This window comes from Plecotus auritus (assembly GCF_963455305.1).
Source record: "Plecotus auritus genome assembly, chromosome: 6".
NCBI lineage: Eukaryota > Metazoa > Chordata > Mammalia > Chiroptera > Vespertilionidae > Plecotus > Plecotus auritus.
This window is the reverse complement of record NC_137773.1, coordinates 140,732,682-140,754,127: the sequence shown is the minus strand read 5'-3', so window position 1 is coordinate 140,754,127 and position 21,446 is coordinate 140,732,682. Positions and strand designations below refer to the sequence as shown.

The following is a 21,446-nucleotide window of genomic DNA, read 5'->3' as shown; positions in this document are numbered from 1 at the left end:
ACGGTTAAGGCCATCCGAGAATTCCGTGTCGGTCCTAGGAGACCTTCTGACTTTACTTCCTGTGCTTTGGGCGCTCTGCCACATATAATTCACACATTCTTGTAGGTGTTGGAGATACATAAGTAGAGAAAACCTATATAAGTCTGGCAGGTGTGGCTCAATGATTCTCTCTCATCATTGATGTTTCTATCTCTCTCTCTCTCCCTCTCCCTTCCTCTCTCTGAAATCAATCAATAAAAAAATCCTTGCTTTCACGATACTTACACTCTAGATGGGGGTGATGAGGAGGAAACAGCAATAACTAATCAAAATACTGAATAAGTATGTTACATAGTTTGTTAAAACATAATAAGTGCTATTGCCAAAAAGCAAAAGGGAAGTTGACTAAGGGAAATTAGGAATTCAGAGCTATCAGGGGGAGGACCAGCCAAGGTAGACTTTATCACAATAATGGCTAATTTTTATTTGAGCAGCTACTATGTGCCAGGCACTGTTCTAGGTGCTGGGGATAGCTCTAAACAAAATTCCTGCCAGGGAGAGAGACAGACAGTAAGCAATAAAAATGAAAAAAAGTAGGGGGGCCGAAGCCGGTTTGGCTCAGTGGATAGAGCGTCCGCCTGCGGACTGAAGGGTCCCGGGTTCGATTCCGGTCAAGGGCATGTACCTTGGTTGCGGGCACATCCCCAGTGGGAGGTGTGCAGGAGGCAGCTGATCGATGTTTCTCTCTCATCGATGTTTCTAGCTCTCTATCCCTCTCCCTTCCTCTCTGTAAAATATCAATAAAAAAATATATTTAAAAAAAAAAAAGAAAAGAAAAAAAGTAGGGGGGAAAGGGGAACATATGCAATACTTTCCACAATAAAGATTTAGTTTAAAATTTTTAAATGCAAAATAATAACAGCATTATAGATGATAGGTAATGTTAGAGAACAAAAGTAGAGTATGATGAAAGGGAGTGGGGGTGGCTAATTGCATATTCATTATATTTTTTTCATATTCATTTTTAATATGATCAATATTATTGGAGGAATATGGTAAGAGGGACTGTGAGGCAAATTGAATTATCAAATAGGGTATGAGGAGAACTTATACTAATAATGACTAGAATTTATTGAACAGACTTCACCTGGGTTATTTCACTTATTCCTCACAATGACTCCATGAGGTAGGCAGGTGTGGTGATTATCCCCATTCTACAGATGAGGAAACTGAGGCACAGAGAGGTTAAATAACTTGTTTAAACTCATACAGGTAATAAGAGGCACAGCTGAGATTTGAAACCTAGCAGTCTGACGACTGGCTACAAACTGCCTCTTTAATAAAATAACTACTATAATAACACTACAACTTTAGAGTGTGCTTTGCCTAAATTATTTTATGTAATCTCATAAGCCTATACTACAGATATTATTATCCCATTTTTACACAGAAGTAAATAGTTTCTAAGAGCGTAGGCAACATCATCGAGGGCAGAGAAACAACTAAGAGTACCACTTTGCAGCTGTAAACATCAGCAATGGAGTATGGCTACAGAAGAGGGAACCTGAAATGAAAATGAGAAGTCCTAAGGCCAAGTTCCAGTTCTGTGACCAACAGGCTTTGTGACCCTGGACAATGCATTTCACTTCCCAAGCCTTGCTTTACACATCTGTAAAATGGGACTTATCATCCCTACTGCTTATAGTTGTGAGCCAGGGAAGTGGATTGACAGCTATATAGAACACCTACTCCAGAGTCTTCCTTGAATAGACAATGTACTTTAAAAATAGTAGCTGCCACTGAGAACATTGAAAAGTGCACAGGAAAGAGTGTTCCACTGCTTGGAAGGCACTGTACTCCACCAATACATAGATGGGTTTCCCTTGAGTAAAGGACATCAAATTCATTTAAAATAAAAAAGAGCACATTGACCAGTTGGCTCCTGTATGCACCCTGACCGGGGATTGAACCCAAAACCCAAGCATGTTCCCTAACCAGGAACTGAACCCTGGACTTTGATGGGAAACAATGACATGGTATCAGGCAGCACTGTGACTACCACAGAGTAGCACTGAGGTGCTAAGAATGCTAAGACAGCCCTAGCTGGTTAGGCTCAGTGGATGAAGTGTTGGCCTGCGGACTGAAGGGTCCCAGGTTCAATTCCCCCGTCAAGGGTACATGCCTGGGATTCAGAAACCAAGATGGCGGCATAGGTAAACACCTGAACTTGCTGCCTCGCACAACCACTTCAAAACTACAACTAAAAGACAAAACGGACATCATCCAGAACCACAGGAAGGCTGGCTAAGTGGAAATTCTACAACTAGAAGGAAAGAGAAAAGCACACTGAGACTCAGAGGAGCTGTGGAAGTAAAGTGCAGATGTACGGAGTCGCGCACGCAGAGGGCTGGCAACTGAGTACGTGGCTGGCTTTTTCAATCTGGAGGAAGACACAAGCTCCAGACTGCTCTGAACTCCAGTTCTGGGAGAGACTGTGGGGACCCAGACTAATATGGGAAAAAACTGGACTGTCTGGCAGTGGGTGGAACTCGAGGGTGGCTTTCTCTCAGAGGTGCTTGCAATGATTACCAAGGGACACTGAGACCCGGGGGCCTCTTAGGGCAGGGCTGACCGGAAGCCATTGCTGTTTGCTCTGCCCTGAGACTCCGCCCCACTCCAGCTGTGTGCAGAGGCATTTGCATATGAATGGCCTGGTCCTTTGAAATCTAAACTTACCTAACAAACTGCAGCTGAGTCAGAGAGACCCAGAACATCCAAAAGAAGGCCCAAGGCCCCACAGCAGCTTGCATTGCTTCACAGCTGGGCCTCATCTGGGCACCTCCAAAACCCAAACAAAGAAGAGGAATCTGCAGATCTCTCCATAGCTCCTGCTGGGTGGCCTCAGGCAGAGGCTAAATTAGCACCTCCTTGGAGATCCAAGAGCCAGTGTACCCAGGGGTCAGAGTGGGACCATCCAGATTACAACTCCTCAGATCCATAAGGGACACACTCAGGGGGCAGACTCAGTGAGCACCAAAGCCCCACCGAAGCAAGTCTTGCCTCATAAGGGTGCCTCCAGCACAGAAGTTCTCCCATCGTAGACACAGCTGAGCCTCACAGCCAATTGGCCTGGAGGTCAGTTTCTCCCAGTGATACCAACAATAATCAAGGCTTAACTACAACAAGACTGTGCACACAGCCCACGAAGGGGTGCACCAAGAGTGTCCACCTCAGGTAACTGGGGAGGCTGAGCCACTGGGCCCTATAGGACACCTAGCACACAAAGCCACTCTATCAACACAGGGAAGCAGCCAAAATGCGGAGACAAAGAAACAGGTCACAAATGAAAGAAATGGAGGAAAGCAAACGACTGGATATAGAGTTCAAAACCACAGTTATAAGGTTTTTCTTTTTAAAAACTTTTTTTTTTAATATAGTTTATTGATATTTTACAGCGAGGAAGGAAGAGGGATAGAGAGCTAGAAACATCGATGAGAGAGAAACATCGATCAGCTTCCTCCTGCACACCCCCCACTGGGGATGTGCCCGCAACCAAGGTACATGCCCTTGACCGGAATCGAACCTGGGACCCTTCAGTCCGCAGGCCGACGCTCTATCCACTGAGCCAAACCGGTTTCGGCTATAAGGTTTTTCAAGAATTTTCTAGAAAAGGCCGGTAAGTTTAGTGAGACCCTCGAGGATATGAAAAAGGACCAACTAGAAATTAAGCATACACTGACTGAAATAAAGAATAATATACAGAGATCCAACAGCAGTCTAGAGGATCCCATGAATCAAGTCAAAGATTTGAAATACAAAGAAGCAAAAAACACCCAACCAGAAAAGAAAAAAGAATCCAAAAGTATGAAGATAGTGTAAGGAGCCTCTGGGACAACTTCAAGTGTACCAACATCCGAATTATGGGGGTGCCAGAAGAAGAGAGAAAGCAAGATACTGAAAACCTATTTGAAGAAATAATGACAGAAAACTTCCCCCACCTGGTGAAAGAAATAGACTTACAAGACCAGGAAGCGCAGAGAACCCCAAACAAAAGGAATCCAAAGAGGACCACACCAAGACACATCATAATTAAAATGCCAAGAGCAAAAGACAAAGAGAGAATCTTGAAAGCAGCAAGAGAAAAACGGTTAGTTACCTACAAGGGAGCACCCATACGACTGTCAGCTGATTTCTCAACAGAAACTATGCAGGCCAGATGGGAGTGGAAGAAATATTCAAAGTGATGAATAGCAAGAACCTACAACCAAGATTACTCTACCCAGCAAAGCTATCATTCAGAATTGAAGGTCAGATAAAGAGCTTCACAGATAAGAAAAAGCTAAAGGAGTTCATTACTGCCAAACCAATATTATATGAAATACTGAAAGGTATTCTTTAAGAAGAGAAAGAAGAAAAAGGTAAAGATAAAAATTATGAACAACAAATACATGTCTATCAACAAGTGAATTTAAAAATCAAGTGAATAAAAAATTTGATGAACAGAATAATCTGGTGAATTTAATAGAATCAGGGGCATAGAAAGGGAATGGACTGACAATCCTTGGGGGGAAAGGGGTATGGGGAGTGCGGGAAGAGACTGGACAAAAATCATACACCTATGGATGAGGACAGTGAGGGGGTAAGGGTATGGGGTGAGGTGGGAACTGGGTGGAGGGGAGCTATGGGGGAAAAAAGAGGAACAACTGTAATAATCTGAACAATAAAGATTTAACTTTTTTTTTTTTTAAAAAGGGTACATGCCTGAGTTGTGTGCTTGATCCCCATTATGGGGTGTACAGGAGTCAGCCCATCAGTGACTCTCTCTCATTATTGATGTTTCTATCTCTCTAAAATAAATAGAAATATTTTTTTTAAAAAAAGAATGCTAATACACAGAAATCTAGTATTAAGTATCTGGAAAGCTCTCACTGGTATTCCTAAGTCCAGAGTGCAAAACATTAATACCTATTTCATATTCTCAGTGCACACTGATTTCTACCCAGTGCTCTGTCCTTTTATTACCTTTTCAATATAAGCACTGGTGAAATGTTAACATCTTATCTTTTTATGGTTCTTTTTAAATAGACTTTTAAAGAGCAGTTTTAGGTTTACAACATAATTGAGAGGAACAGGGATTTCCCATATACCTCTTGTCCCCACATACAGTCTCCTCTATTATCAGCATTCCCCACCAGAGTGATACATTTGTTGTAATTAATGAACCTACAATAACACATCATTATTACCCAAAGTCCATAGTTCAGAGTTAACTCTTGGTGTTGTACGTTCTATGGGCTTGGACAAATGTATAATGTCATAGATCATATAGTGTAGTATATAGTATAGCATACATATAGAAACATACAGAATAGTTTCACTGCCCTAAAAATTCCTGTGATCTGCCTAGTCATTCCTCTCTCCCCTCAAGCCCTGGCAACCACTGATGTTTTTACATCATAATTTTGCCTTTTCCAGAATATCGTATAGTTGGAATCATACAGTATGTGACTTTTTTATATTGGTTTCTTTCATTTAGTAATAAACATTTGTTTTCTCCGTGTCTTTTCATGGTTGACAGCTCATTTCTCTTTAGTGCTGAAGAATCCATTGTGTGCCCTGGCTGGGTAACTCTGTTGGTTAGAGCATTGAACCAATACGCCAAGGTTGCTGGTTCCATCCCCAGTCAAGGCACTTACAAGAATGAGTGCATAAATAAGTGGAACAACAAATCGGTTTCTCTCTGTCTCCCTTTCTCTAAAATCAACTTTAAATATATATATATATATATATTGTCTGGATGTACCACATTTTATCACCTACTGAAGGACATCTTAGTTGCTTCCAAGTTTTGGTAATTATGAATAAAGCTGTTATAAATATCCATGTGCAGGGTTTTCAATGTTAAGTTTTGAACTACTTTGAGTAAATACTAAGGAGCACCATCGGTGGATAGTATGGTAAGAGTATGTTTAACCTCGCCAGCATTTGTTGTTGTCAGTATCACAGTGTGGCCTTCTTAATAGTGCCTTGTGGTATCTCATTTTAATTTTCATTTCCCTGATAACTCATGATGTGAAGCATCTTTTCACATGCTTAGTTGCTATCTGTGTATCCTCTTTGTATTTATTTTTTAAATTGATTTTAGAGAGACAGGAAGGGGAGAGAGAAACATCAACTTGTTGTTCCACTCGCATATGCATTCATTGACTGATTCCTGTATGTTACCTGACCAGGGATGTAATCTTCAACCTTGGCATATCGGGAGGACACTAACCAGCTGAGCTACCCGGCCAGAGCTGTGTATCTTCTTCAGTGAGGAATCTGTTAAGGTTGGTTCTGTTTTCATGAAAAAACAAACAAAAAATACAAAAAACTTTGTTTCAACCTAAGTATTTTTCTTAATACTTTTCAGTAGTGCTTAACAATTTTTTTAAATATATTTTTTATTGATTTTTTACAGAGAGGAAGGGAGAGGGATAGAGAGTAAGAAACATTGATGAGAGAGAACCATTGACCAGCTGCCTCCTGCACACCTCCTACTGGGGATGTGCCCGCAACCAAGGTACATGCCCCTGACCGGAATCGAACCTGGACCCATGAGTCCGCAGGCCGATGCTCTATCCACTGAGCCAAACCGGTCAGGGCAGTGCTTAACAATTTTTAGTGATATATCATATTTATGAGAAAAATAAAGTTAAAAGAAACAATGGTTTAAAAAAAAAAGTGTTGAAAAGAGAAGGAACTGAGAATGAAGTGAGTTGCTTGTGTCTGCTACTCCCTCCCCACCTTAAGCCTTTAAATAAACATGGCTTTTATACCTCTCCAAGAGAGAAGAGCTTAGTTAAAATAACACCAAACACACCTTCCCTATTTCCTTTACTCAGCACCATTTAATGTATTAAAAAGTTGTTTTTTTAAAACTCAAAATAGGAAACAGCACAGTCTTTTAATACATTTAATACATTCATAAGACTTCAAACGAAAAACATATTATTCATGCTACAGATTTTCAATCTTCCTTGGACAACACAAAAAACACAGTACTCAAATTGCATGTTTTAACAACTGGAACATGAAATCTCATTTTGACACAAAGACAGGCTAAAAATAAAGTAACACCAACATCGAACTAATCCAGCACCAGCAAACTTCCTTAAATCCCCATCCTATCTAACTATGGAACTCACATTGCTACCTTCTGTACCAGCATTCCTTCTTCCCTACATAAAAAATTAGGTATTTATAAGTATATCACTGAACGAGTTCTACAACAGGCTCTTCTCTCTCGGAGCGGCCTAAAAGCCAACTATTTTGCTGAATGTTGAAGAGGGGAACCAGACTGGGTAAAACTTAACATATAGTGAGACAACTGTGGGGTGTTTGTCTCATTCACTTCATTCTGCAGAGCACAGGAATTGTGCTCAAAGGTTAGCACAGGAACTAAAGATGCCAAGAAATATCCCAACATTATTTACAAGACAAAGAGTGTACTAATGTCTATGGAGAGCTTATAAAGATGCCATAGAAGATATTTAAGTTATAAAGTTAAATGAGAAAGAATACAAAATTGTATGTACAATATAACCTCAACTATGTAAAAACAAACCAAAAGTTGCCCTAAAAGGGGCTGAAAATTCAAAATGTTAAGTTAGTGCCCTGACCTGTTTGGCTCAGTGGATAGAGTGTCGGCCTTCGGACTGAAGGGTCCCAGGTTCGATTCCGGTCAAGGGCATGTACCTTGGTTGCGGGCACATCCCCAGTGGTGGGTGTGCAGGAGGCAGCTGATCGATGTTTCTCTCTCATCGATGTTTCTAACTCTCTATCTCTCTCCCTTCCTCTCTGTAAGAAAATCAATAAAATATATTAAAAAAAAAACAAAACAAAAAAAACCCCAAAATGTTAAGTTAGTGATTGTGTTTAAGTAGTTTATCAGCAGTGATCTTTTTCTTCCTTTTATTTTTCTGTCTTTTCCAAAAATTTCTCTACTGATTTTTTTTAAACTATTACACAAAAGGAAGCCTGATAGAAGTACTGAATGAATTTAAGTCCAGCCTATAAGAAAGTATAAAACTATAAAACATTCCAGGCTACTCTCTGAATCCACTGTGTGTGAGCAGGAACTTCCCAGAGCTGTGAGGGCTTCGTGCTAAGTGTCACCATATCCTGCCGGATGAAAAATGTTGAACCAAACAGAAATGTCATGGATTTACAAAAAGAAACAGAAATACCCACACTTGGCAGAGACCTATTCACAGTATGGTAGTATCTCCTTCATATTAGAGTTAAACAAGAGGACAGCTCTTTTCTCCTATCTTCTGTGTAGATGTCAAGTTTCAAAAGAGCTAGCATCACAGTAACTGTAAAAAGCTAAGCCTGGTTTAGAAACAGTAATAAAACAGCACTAGAACAATAGTGAACAGAAAAAAAGCACAAAATTTATAAAATTATTAAAAGTGCTTTCTATAAAAATGATCCCCTTTAAAACATTTATTTACTGTACATACTTTAAGTTCCCCTATTTTCCCCCTGCAAAAAATGGCAAACCTCCCAAATACTTTCTACCAAAATATCCACTGGTTTGTTCATTCAACAAACACAGGTGAAGGCTCATAATGTGAGAGGCACTGGGGTCTCAAAGAGCAGACAGTTTTGTCCCTGCCTCAAGGACATCTCCGTCTTCTCAAAGCAGGAGGCAGACATATCACCAACCACAATACAGCAATTAAAAGCAGATGCCACTGCTTTCTTACAATCAAAGAATATGCTACAATTCTCACTGAATTACTTACACAAAGGTTCTTACACTTTTCTGACTTACAAAGAGGCAACTACTTTCCCTTCATAAACACTTCTAAAGAGGGCAGACATTACATTTTGTGATATTGGCCCCTAAACATCACAATACCTAGTGAAGTCAGTTAACTTTCTTTTAAGCAATGGAGCATTTTTTACTCTAAGAATGAGACCTTGACACTGAGCATAAGTGACTAGTCCTGTATCTAGATTAAGACTAGCCCATTCCATCAACAGCTGAGACTTAGGAGTACAAATTTCAGTTAAAATCTTCGATCTCCTCTTCCATCCGCTGATTTTCAATATGCTCCTGTGTCAGCCGTTCCAGGTCTTTCTTCACATTTGGGTGGTCTTCCAGATCTTCGTAGAGTGATCTCACAATGTCCAGTCTCCTGTAATCCTCAGGCTTGACTAGGCTTCGGACAACCTGAAGGCATCGCTCTTTTAGGGTATACACTGTAAGGGCAGAAAACCAAATCTTCAGCAGCGAAATTCAGGCAGGCCTTCAGACAAGGGATGAGCAAGAGGCTTTGCCAACAATGGCAATTACATTTACTACAGATGGACCTCATTTTGGGCAAAAAAAAAAAGTGAGTACATGTATTGTGGCAGAATGTAATATGATGGCCCCAATTGGCATTTCATGGTATTCATAACCTTGTGTACTAATTTCCCCTTGAAAGTGGGCTGGGCTTGTTATGTGCTTTAATAACTGAATGTGGGTAAAGTGACACTGTGGCAATTTTGAGTCTAAGCCTTAAGCAACTTCCACTTTTATCCTCTCAGAAGCCCTGAGTTACCCTGCAGGACAAGCCATACAAAGAGGGCTAGACACTGAGACTACATGGGAGAGAAGACTAGCCCTCAGCCAACATGCCAGGAGAAGGCAGACACACCAATGACCACCAATGAGCAGATTAATCACCTAGCTGAACTCAGTCCAGACTGCAGAATTATGAATAAATCTAAATCAAATGTTTGTTGTTACTTTTGGGGTAGTTGTCACATAGCAATAAGTAACCAAAACAGTTTATAACTGAATTTGGAGGAACTGAAATCTGATTTTACTTACTCTCTAAGGGTACTCCATTTAATTTATCAATGATCACTTTTGTATACCCATTTCTTTAAAACAGGATCTATATATTAGCCTGAACCTTATAAAGATGCAAATACTTAATGTGGTGTGTTTTTTAATCCCACAAGAACATCAGTTTCTTTTTTTTTTTAAATATGTTTTTACTGATTTTAGAGAGAGAAAGGGAGAGAGAGCTAGAAACATCAATGGGATAGAATCATTGATTGGCTATCTCCTGCATGCCCCCTATTGGCGATAGAGCCCACAACCCGGGCATGTGCCCTGACCAGGAATTGAACAGTGACCTCCTGGTTCACAGGACGATGCTCAACCACTGAGCCACACCAACAGGTTCAACTTAATCACTATGAGGCTAATGTTCAATTCAGTTATTTTTTTAAATCCCTGATTGGCACTGAGTTTGATTGGGTTAAATAACATTAAAAAATACAATACTAGAAGTCATATAAACAAGCCATAATATCAATCCCCTATACTTTGTTCTTCTGAAACTCCAAGGCATAATTCTGCTCCAAGACCAGGGTAACAAAATGCATTCATAAGTCTACAATCAGATATTTTAATTTAGCCCAACTCTGACAAGCCCAAAGATATTTTTATTTTTTTAGGGAGAGAGAAAGGGAGAGAAAGAGAGAGAGAAACATCGATGCGATAGCAAAACATGGACTGGCTGTCTCCTCACACCCCCTACTGGGGATGGAGCCTGAAACCCAGCATTTGCCCTGACTGAGAATCGAACCGACAACCTTTGGGTGCACAGGATGATGCCCAACCAACTGAGCCACACCGGCCAGGGCCCAAAGAGCTTTTTAACAACAACAACAACAACAAAACAAAACAACAACAACAACAACAACAAAAATATATATATATATGTATGTATATATATATATACATATATATATATATGTATGTATATATATACATACATATATATATATATATTTTTTTTTTTTTAATTGATTTCAGAGAAGAGGGAGGGAGAGAGAGATTGAAACATCAATGATAAGAGAGGATCACTGATCAGCTGCCTCCTGCACAGCCCCTACTGGGGATCGAGCCCACAACCCGAGCATGTTCCCGGATGGTGAATCAAACCGTGACCTCGTGTTTCATAGGTTGACGTTCAACTTCTGAGCCACACCGGCCTGTCCCAAAGAGCTTTTGAAATACTACAACATCTTTGCTCAATACAGAGCCTACAAACATATTTGTGGTGGAAAATAGGACACAGAAAGGTTGAATATCTCGTTGAGCATCAGGCGAAAATCAGTAAGGCCTTAGCTCCTGTAAGTGGCCTTTCCTCTACTTATAACAGCCTTATCTTTTAAAATGTAAGATGGGGAGGGAAAAAAGTAAGATGGAATAACAGTACCTGGTAGTGTGATGTTGGCAAAAATAGGCTGTCCATCAACATTGAGAGATGGCACAAATAGTTCAGTTTGGTTAACCAGAAGCCCATCATATGTCCCAGCATCTCGGAAGAGCCAAAGGTGACCTGTTAATACAAGCAGAAGCTGTTAAGTAGGGACACACCCATTTGCTTCATCATCCTGGACTGATAATGAAATACTTGCCATTCTGCTTAAGTGTCATGCAAAATATCATAATACTAGCTTACTCAATCCTCACAATAAATGCATTTACAGATGAGAAAATAGGTCTGAAAAAGCCAAGTGACTTGCCCAAGGCAACAGGGCCAGTAAATAGAAGGGCATGTACCTGAGGCTCCAAATCCTATCCCTATCTTCTGCCATGGAGGAAAAGCAAATCACAACACTGCAAACTAAAAGAGAGGAGGTCACTGACTCCTCAAATTTGTGTTTCTCAAAAACAAGAAGATGCAGTCCTGGCCGGTGTGGCTCAGTGGTAGAGCATTGGCCTGTGCACCAGAGGGTTGAGGATTCTATTCCAGTCAAGGGCACATACCTGGGTTACATGTCTGATCCTCAGCCCAACCCTGTTCCTCTCGGAACCCCCTCCCACCCACCCCCACCCCTCACCCCCATCAGAAGCATGTGGGAGGCAACCAATCAATGTGTCTCTCTCACATCCATGTTTCTTTCTCCCCTTCCCATTCCCTCCCATTTTCTCTAGAAAAATCAATGGAAAAATATCCTCACTCCTCAGGTGAAGATTAAAAAAAAGAAGAAGAAGGTGCTAAAACACCATGTTGAGTGAAAGAAGCCAGACAGAAAGTGTACATTTTGCAGGAACAGATGAAACCAAACTATGATCCAAAAATCAGAAGAGTGGTTGCCTCTGGGAGGGAAGGGCAAAAAGATACTTTCTGGGGTGACAGACATGTTCTAATCTATAACTTGATCTAGGTGTTGCTACATTTGTCAAAACACATCAAACCCTAAGATCTGTACACTTATACTCTATGTAATTTACTCCTGAATGAGAAACAAATAATCATATGCAAGAGAGAGAAAGAGAGAGAGAAGGAGGCAAACCTCTAGGCTTAATTCTGTTTAAGGAGGGAGGAGGTATCTCTCAGAAAAAATATAGCATGTGTTCCTGGGATATAAACTTACTTAAAGATTTGATGGGAAAATTTAAGAAATGTAAACTGGTCATTTTTTTGTTGTGGTAAAATATACATAACATAAAATTGACCATTTAAACCATTTTAAGTGTATAGTTCAGTGACATTAAGTATATTCACCTGGTAATATATATATATATATATATTTATACATATATTAATCCTCACCCAAGGATATGTTTCTATTGATTTTTTTTTTTTTGAGAGAGAGAGAAGAAGAGAAGGAGAGAGAGAAGCATCGATCAGTTGCCTCCCACACACCCCAACCGGGGATCAAACCTGAAACCCGGGTATATGCCCTGATTGGGAATCAAATCTTGACCCTTCAGTGCACAGGAGACACTTGCTCCAACCATCTGAGCCATACCAGCCACCTGGCACAATACATAGTTATTACAATACTAGAGGCCCGGTGCACGAAATTCGTGCATGGTGGGGTCCCTAGGCCTGGCTGGCGATCAGGGCTGATCAGGTTCCCTGCCTCCCCACCTCCCCCTCTCTTCCTTCCCTCACTGCCCGCATCTGCCACCACCCATCCCTGGTTCCCCGTCCCAGCCCGGGGCCCAGCCCCAATCAGGCAATCGGGGCCTGCTGAGCTGGGGGAAGCTCCTGCGTTGAGCGTCTACCCCCTGGTGGTCAGTGAGTGTCATAGTGACTGGTCATTCTGTTGTAACGGCCACTTAGGCTTTTATATAAATAGATTATTGACTACTAGAGGCCAGGTGCATGAATTCATGCACGGTTGGGGTCAGGCCAGCCTGCCCTGATTGGGACCGATCGGGCAGGCCAGCCAGGGGGAGGGGACATGGGAGGTTGCCCACCGCCTGCCCCCAATCTGGGTGGGTAGGGGCCAATCAGGGGTGGGGCCGGCCGGGAGAGGGGCCACAGTCGGTTGGACAGCCAGCCCCACACCCTGGTCGAACTCCGGGTGGAAGGGACAATTTGCATATTAGCCTTTTATTATGTAGGATAGGATATTCCCTATGCCAGGGGTGGGCAAACTTTTTGACTCGAGGGCCACAATGGGTTCTTAAACTGGACCGGAGGGCCGGAACAAAAGCATGGATGGAGTGTTTGTGTGAATATAAATTCAAAGTAAAGGAGCAGAGGGGAGAGCAAGAGAACCCTCCGCTCTTTCGGCTCCGCGGGCCGGATAGAACGGGCTGGATCCGGCCCGCGGGCCGTAGTTTGCCCACGGCTGCCCTATGCTGTACTTTGCATCTCTGTGACTATTTTATAACTGCCAATTTGTACTTCTAAACCCCTTAAACTTTTTCACCCAGCCCAAACTCTCCTCCCTTCTGTTCTCTGTATCTATGAGTCTATTTCTATGGTTGTGAAAATTAAGGGAGCCTAGGACTATTTTCTTCTTGAAAGCCATTGGGAGATTACTACCTCTTTAGGCAATAAGACCTAATCTCTCCCTCGGTTATTACAACAGCTTCCTAACTGGTTCCTCAACAGCAGTCTTCCCCAGCAAACCACTTTGCAACCCAACCTGAGTGAGCTTTTCAGAATGTAAATCTGACAATGCCGTGTCCCTGCTAGAAAACCTTCAATGGCCCCCATTTCCCTAGAGGTAAAATCGCCTTTAGGGCTTCCTCTCCCACCATTCCATACCTTCTTCTCCTTCAGCCATGTGGTTCCCTCTGCCTAGAACTGTCTTGGGTTGGCTAGCTCCCATTCATCCTGCAGGACTCGCTTTTTTCTCTGAGAAGCTCTCCGTAGCTGAAACCACACGTGTAACCACCACCACCACCACCACCACCACTGCCCCCTCACTGAGCAGATGCCGGCTGCAAGCTCCAGCAACCCCCTGTGCTGTTCCTATCGCAGCAAATTTGACACTGGCTTGTTCTCATCTGTGTATGCATTCGTCTGACTCCCCGCACTGGGCTGTGTTCTCCATGCATACAGGGCACCTACGCCGACCTGGCCCACTGAGGACATCGAAGAATGTGAGATTCTTCCATTCAGGGACTGAACAAATGGGCATTAGGGATGGAGCACTGCTTTTAAGGTAACTATACGTGGAAGGGGGTCGGGGGAAAACCACCATCGAATGCAAATTAATCAGTTTTATAAAGAAGAATGCCTACCACTTAGTAGCAGCGTCAACTTGGATCTGTCACTACCTCTTTGGGGCCTCAGTTCCTCAGGCGTAAATGGGAATAATAATGACAACAGCACCGGTGTCCCGGGATGGGGGAGGGCATTCGATGAGTTCGTGCCACCGTTGCTGTTGCTATCAGGCCTAGAGCGCTGGGCACACACAGCTCAGCACCGGCGGGCAGGCGCTCAAAGGGGGCGGCGCGGCCGGACCGCGAAAGGGCGACCCTACCTCGGTAGCTGTGCATGCGGCGGCCCGTGCCCGGCGGCAGCGTGGGGTAGGGCTGCGGCTCGCCGTCGAAGTTGAGCCACACAGGAAGCACGACGCGCGGGCTGCGGTTGCAGAAGATGACCTGGGACGGCTCGCGCGAGTTCACAGAGCGCAGCACCGGCCGCGGTCTCCCAGCCTCCATCTCCTCCGCGGCGTCTGCCGCCTCCAGATCGGACTCTCCCCAGCCGTTCTCTGAGGGACCGTACTCCTCTGCGCCCACCCCAGCCTCCCGCAACTTCCCCGCCTTCCAGGGCACTACCTCCGGCGCCTAGACAACCCCGGCCTCGGAGCCTCAGGATTCGCAGACCACAAGGGGCGGGGCGGGACCTCCGCACGTAAGTGCCGTTCTCCCTGCTCTCGGTGGAGGGTGGAGCGTACATGCGCAGAAATGGCTGGAGGCTATGCGCGTGCGCAGATGGATCTCCTTAGCCATAGGGGCCAGTTCTCACTGAGGCGATGGGTGGCACTTGGTCACCCCATTCCTGGGTTTCCCCTAGAAATTTGTTTTTCTTTCCTCCTGTTAGTTTCCGTAGTTTTATTCACTCTCTTAAGGCCGTCATGCTTTTTGCCATATTCTCCCTACCATCTGCGCTATTATTTATTTGTGTTCTCTCCATTTGGGGGTCACAAAATTAAAATTTTATGAAGAGCATAAAAATTTTCCCTCTTCCCCTAGCCACCCAGAAAGGGTCCCTGAAGGCAGCAAGTATCAGTTTTTTTGTACTTCCTTTCAAAGGTATTCTATGCATATGCAAGCAATTAAACAAGTTTGAGAAGAAATTTTATATTAGTACTACCAATAGAAATTCATTATCCCTTGCCACAAAAGAGCACAGTGGAACTAAGTTAAAGAAAACAAGTTATTAATTTGTATCTATTGTTTGTTTTTTAAATAATTTTTTATTGATTTTAGAAAGGAAGGGAGAGGGAGCAAGAGATAGAAACATCAATGAGGGAGAATCATTGATTAGCTGCCTCCAGCATATGCCCTGACCGGGGATCAAACCTCGACCTCCTGGTTCATAGGTCAACACGCAACCACTGAGCCATGCCTGGCCAAGCTATCTATTGTTTGTTTAAAGCACTTGACCCTGCTTTTGCTTTAAAGGGATTAGCCAAGTGTTAGATGCCAAGTGTTAGTTGTCAAACCAACTTTCTCCTAAACATAATCAGAAAGATTTTTTTAAAAGAAAGATTAAAGGAAACTGAAAAGGGAATCACTTTTCACACTGCAGTGTGTGCCCTCTGAAATTCACACCTGTTGGCGGTAGTGGAACAGCACCAGATGTAGACCAGTGGGGTTAGACCAGACCTGAGTTCAGCAACCTCACTACTTGAGTTCTGGCTAGGAAACAATTCAGAGCCAAGACTCAAACTATACAGAAGTAGAAGTAATTTGTAGAAGAAATGGGCTTAGGAAACAAGTTATAGAGGCAAAGGAAGGGCCCTTGGAGCTTAGAAGTAAAGAAGGTAAAGGTGCCCTCGCCAGATTAGCTCAGTTGATAGAGCATCAGCCTGCGGACTCAAGGGTCCCGGGTTCGATTCCCGTCAAGGGCATGTACCTTGGTTGTGGGCACATCCCCAGTAGGGGGTGTGCAGGAGGCAATTGAATCGATGTTTCTCTCTCATCGATGTTTCTAACTCTCTATCCCTCTCCCTTCCTCTCTATAAAAAGTCAATAAAATATATTTAAAAAACAAACAAAAAAAAGAAGGTAAAGGTGAGCCACCTGGTCAGAGTGACATACAGTGCATTTAATGCTAACTAACATGCCCTGACCAGAAAGCTCAGTTGGTTAGAGCATTGTCCCCATACACCAAGATTGCGGGTTTGATCCCTGGTCAGAGCACATAAAAGAAGCCAAATTGATGTCTCTCTCCTTTCCTCTCTCTCTAAAGTCAATCAATAAAAAAATTTTTAAATGCTAATGAACAACTTCTTAGACAAAAGGGTTATCAACACCAAACTGAATTACTTTATCATTTATTAAACTGGAACATCTTAAAAAATTATATCAACAAAATGGATTTCACCTTATAATGCACTTATTTTCCATTTTACTCTTTTTAAAAATATATATATTTTATTGATTTTCACAGAGAGGAAGGGAGAGGGATAGAGAGCTAGAAACATAGATGAGAGAGAAACATCGATCAGCCGCCTCCCGCACACCTCCTTCTGGGGATGTGCCTGCAACCAAGGGACATGCCCTTGACTGGAATCGAACCCAGGATCTTTCAGTCTGCAGGCCGACGCTCTATCCACTGAGCCAAACCGGTTAGGGGTCCATTTTACTCTTAAGGTCACACTGGGATTGTTACATTGAATGAGTTCAAACTTAAGGATAAAAGTAAATCTCAATTCAAAAATGTTTTATGATGTATAGAAATTCTTTGTACTATTGTTGAAACTTTTCTACAAGTCTGAAATTTATTTTACAAAAAATTGCTAATATTATTCTTTAAAGAATAGCTTGATTTTTAGAGATGAAGATTGAGAAACATTGATGTGAGAGTGCAACATTGATCTGCTGCACACCCCCTTGTGTGCCCTTGACTGGGGATCGAACCAGCAACCTCCTGGTGCACAGGACCATACTTAACCGAGCCACAAAAAAATTTTGGCCAGGGCACAAAAAATTATTTAAAAAAAAACCACATATTATGGTTGGGAAATGCAGATCCTTAATAGCAGAAGGATGGATTAAGGCACAATACCAATCTCACACTTGGTAGTCTCAAACCCAAGGTGCCAAAGGAAACTGCCCCAATTTTTTGCAAATGCAAATGTTAATGCCAATGGACACCACTTAGCTACATGTGACAACTGCCCTTTTACTCTTTCAGGTTGTTAATAAGATCCAGGGAGAGGCTAATAAAGGACCAGCATGGCACAGAAAACAAAACCGACTTCGGAGACCCTGAATGGCTCTGGCTCTGCACTTGATCCGGGAATAAGACCTGGGTTTTAGTGTTATCTTTGCCACCATGTAACTAGATGGGTGTGTCACACAACCTGTCTGGGCTTGCTTCTTCATTTTCTTTCTTTTTTTTTTTTTAAAAACTTTCACTTTTTAAAAAAATATATATTTTATTAATTTTTTACAGAGAGGAAGAGAGAGGGATAGAGAGTTAGAAACATCGATGAGAGAGACATCGATCAGCTGCCTCCTGCACGCCCCCTACTGGGGATGTGCCCGCAACCCAGGTACATGCCCTTGACCGGAATTGAACCTGGGACCCTTCAGTCGCAGGCCGACGCTCTATCCACTGAGCCAAACCGGTTAGGGCTGCTTCTTCATTTTCAACAGGCAGGAGTGGACTAGATTCTAAAATTTTTTCCCACCTTTAAGTTTTATGAGCTAATCCTAACCTTTGTTCAGGCTGGCTTTTCTCCACAAAACAAACTTGAGAGCACTAACCCAACCTGATTTTCTTATTGTATATTCTACTTGACAGCCACACTACCTTCAGAAATCAGCTGTATTTTTGTAGTTACTAATGGCACCAACTGCCTGCAACTTCCCTAACACATTCTCCACAGACAAGTGGAGGCAAATGTTTTTTTGCAGGCAACAGTATGAAACTGAATACAAATGCTGGGAAGGAGCCTAGAGATAAATAATAGGCTCTCGCCCTAGCTCCGTGGATAGAGCGTAGGCCTGCGGACTGAAGGGTCCTGGGTTTGATTCCAATCAGGGACACATGCCTGGGTTTCGGGCTCGATCCAGTAGGGGGTGTGCAGAAGGCAGCCGATCAATGATTCTCTTTCATCATTGATGTTTCTCTCCCTCTCCCTTCTTCTCTGAAATCAATAAAAATATATTTTAAAAAATAATAGGCTTTCTATCCACTTAGTATGGCCTATAGTAACACTGTTCACAAACATGGGACTAGCCTTATGAAATAAAGGTGGAAAGTTCAAAGAGTAGTGGGTGACTTTGAACTTTAAGTGAACTAAGTGAATGTTAAACAAGAGCAATACAACAGAACTTGGTACCTCTCTAATGCTCAAAAAATCAGTTTCCTATTTTCCTGCTTCTGAAAATCATTCAAGCTTAGTTTTTAAAAAGATTGAAAACTGCTTTATTATCAAGATATTTATAATCTATTTATGCCTAATAACTCACTAGTTCAAATCCCTTACTCTATTTTTTTTTTCCAATAAATATATGAATTAAACCAAATTACCAGGTAGAAAACACTTCCAATGTACGGGAAAGAAGAAATTCCCTTGAGGGCTCTTATGAAGAACAGAGATTTTTCAGTTAGCTCATTTCCCACTCAAGTTAAAAAACAGGAAAAGTCCTTCATAATTATCCTTTAGGAATCATTAAGATTTCATGAGGAAAGAAAGAGAAGCACAATGTGGACAACTTCCCTACAATGTCTAATGTATGAACAAGAAAAAGAACTCTGTCCAATTTTTCATTATGGTGAGATGAATGAAAACAATTTGGACTAATAAAATCTGGGTATATTTAACATCTCTGAAATCCATTCTCCTTATAGTTCAAATCAAAACAACTATTGCCCTAGCTGGTTTGGCTCAGTGGATAGAGCATCAATCAGCCTGCGGAACTGAAGGGTCCCAGGTTCGATTCCGGTCAAGGGCACATGCTCAGGTTACAGGCTCAATCCCCCCAGTAGGGAGCATGCAGGAGGCAGCCAATCAATGATTCTCATCATTAAGGTTTCTCTCTCTCTCTCACCGTTCCTCTCTGAAATCAATAAAAATGTATTTTAAAATAAAATTATCCTGTCAACACCTTAGTTGTTAAAAAAAAAAAAAAAAAAATAGAATGAGCCCTAACCGGTTTGGCTCAGTGGATAGTGTCGGCCTGCTGACTGAAAGGTCCCAGGTTCGATTCCGGTCGGGGGCATGTACCTGGGTTGCAGCCATATCCCCAGTAGCAGGTGTGCAGGAGGCAGCTGATTGATGTTTCCCTCTCATCGATGGTTCTAACTCTCTATGTCTCTCCCTTCCTTTCTGTAAAAAATTAATAAAATATATTTTTTAAAAAATAGAATGACTTACTAATCATAGGTTAAATTAAAATATTAACTATCATCCTCAGTGAGGGGAAATTTTAGTACAGGAACACCCTGGGGATACTGCCGTTTGGGTTCCAGACCACCCCCCCGTATCGCAATAAAGTGAGTCATAACCTTTTTGCTGGCGGAGGACTTGCCTTCAATTTGTAAAATAATGCAACATTTGTGGCATATAATAAAATGAGGTATGCCTATGATCAGAACTCTAATTGCTTAAGTTGAAGTGACACATTGAGAATTAAATAAATGGTTTAGCATAACACTATTTATAGACTGCAATGACCTGTGAGTAAAGATGTGTATAACTTGAGAGTAAAATCCCAGTTTCTGGGGCCTGATCAAATAAGCTCTTTCAGAAGGGAGTTACAACTGCTTCTTTTGGCTCCAGATGTATCTCTAACCCAGAGATAATTAGAGGAAGTACTGGAGTTGACTAAATTTCAGTACTTCCAAGACTTCCAGAAAGTAAAACATATTATTAAACCTTCAGAGAAAGGAAGCTGGGAAAAGTGAAACTGGATAATATAAACATCAATGCAGTGTTGGCCAGACAGAGCAAAAGCCCATGAAGCCTCTTTACAAAAGGATGGTGAGGAGGCATATAAGACAAATATAGGTGTGTAAAGCCTTAAAAGTATCTACTGTGAATATAGTGAAACAGTTCTGGACTAGATATGACAAAGTAAGTTTTAGATCTGGTTATACCACATTCAGAAGTACAATGGTTAGAGCAGCCTGAATCAGGTAGGTATAGGTTGAAATCCCAGCACCTTCACTGATATTGTACGACTCTGGATAAGTTCCAGCCTCTCTAAACTTGTTGTAAACCTATTATGTGGAGTTAAGAATGCCTCCTTCTCAGAGCTTAAAGCTTAAATAAAATAAAGTACATAAAGCACTTAGCCCATCTAGCACATGGTAACACTCAATAAATTATAGACAATATTAGCTATATATCCTTGATCAAGCCAAGGCATTTTATTTTTTTTATAATAATTATTACTTTTAATATATTTTTATTGATTTCAGAGAGGAAGGGAGAGGGAGAGAGAGATAGAAACATAAATGATGTCAGGGAATCATTGATTGGCTGCTTCTTGCACGTCCCCCACTGGGGATTGCGCCCGCAACCCCGGGCATGTGCCCTTGACCAGAATCGAACCCTTCAGTCCACAGGCCGACGCTCTATCCACTGAGCCAAACCAGCTAGGGCCAAGCCAAGGCATTTTATACATGGGGTGATAACACAGAAAATCACGGACACCTTTAAGTGCCAGATAAAACGGAACAGTTACTACTACTAGAGGTCAGATTCACTTGTCTCCCATACCAAATGTTACCACTGGCTCTCTTTACAAGCAGCAAATTACCTTTAGCAACAGTTATTATTTAGGGCACTAACTTTTTTAGAAATATTACTTTGACATTAATAAACTAGAGGCCTGGTGCATGGATTCATGCACACTAGTGCATGGGGTCCCTCGGCCTAGCCTGCACCCTCTCGCAATCTGGGACCCCTTGGGGGATGTCGGACTGCCAGTTTTGGACCGATCCATGCAGGCCGGGCCAAGGGACCCCACCAGTGCACAA

General features: G+C 42.2%; 1 protein-coding gene across 1 annotated transcript; it reads right to left on the bottom strand.

Annotated features, from left to right (window-relative positions):
- Positions 1-6,844: 6,844 nt before the first annotated feature.
- Positions 6,845-15,164, bottom strand: VHL (von Hippel-Lindau tumor suppressor). Its single transcript, XM_080674750.1, has 3 exons — positions 14,764-15,164; positions 11,247-11,369; positions 6,845-9,228 (listed from the first exon to the last, which is right to left on the bottom strand). Exons 1-3 carry the CDS (start codon positions 14,942-14,944, stop codon positions 9,032-9,034), a joined length of 501 nt encoding a protein of 166 aa, XP_080530876.1. The 5' UTR covers positions 14,945-15,164; the 3' UTR covers positions 6,845-9,031.
- Between the last annotated feature and the right edge of the window lie 6,282 nt (positions 15,165-21,446).

What these genes read in the sequence shown, in the direction of transcription:
- VHL (XM_080674750.1), bottom strand. Translation starts at nt 14,944, where the DNA reads ATGGAGGCTGGGAGACCGCGGCCGGTGCTGCGCTCTGTGAACTCGCGC. An exon ending in CCGCATGCACAGCTACCGAG is followed by an intron (nt 11,370 to 14,763) that starts GTAGGGTCGCCC and finishes TTGTATTAACAG; the next exon opens with GTCACCTTTGGCTCTTCCGA. An exon ending in TGCCAACATCACACTACCAG is followed by an intron (nt 9,229 to 11,246) that starts GTACTGTTATTC and finishes CTGCCCTTACAG; the next exon opens with TGTATACCCTAAAAGAGCGA.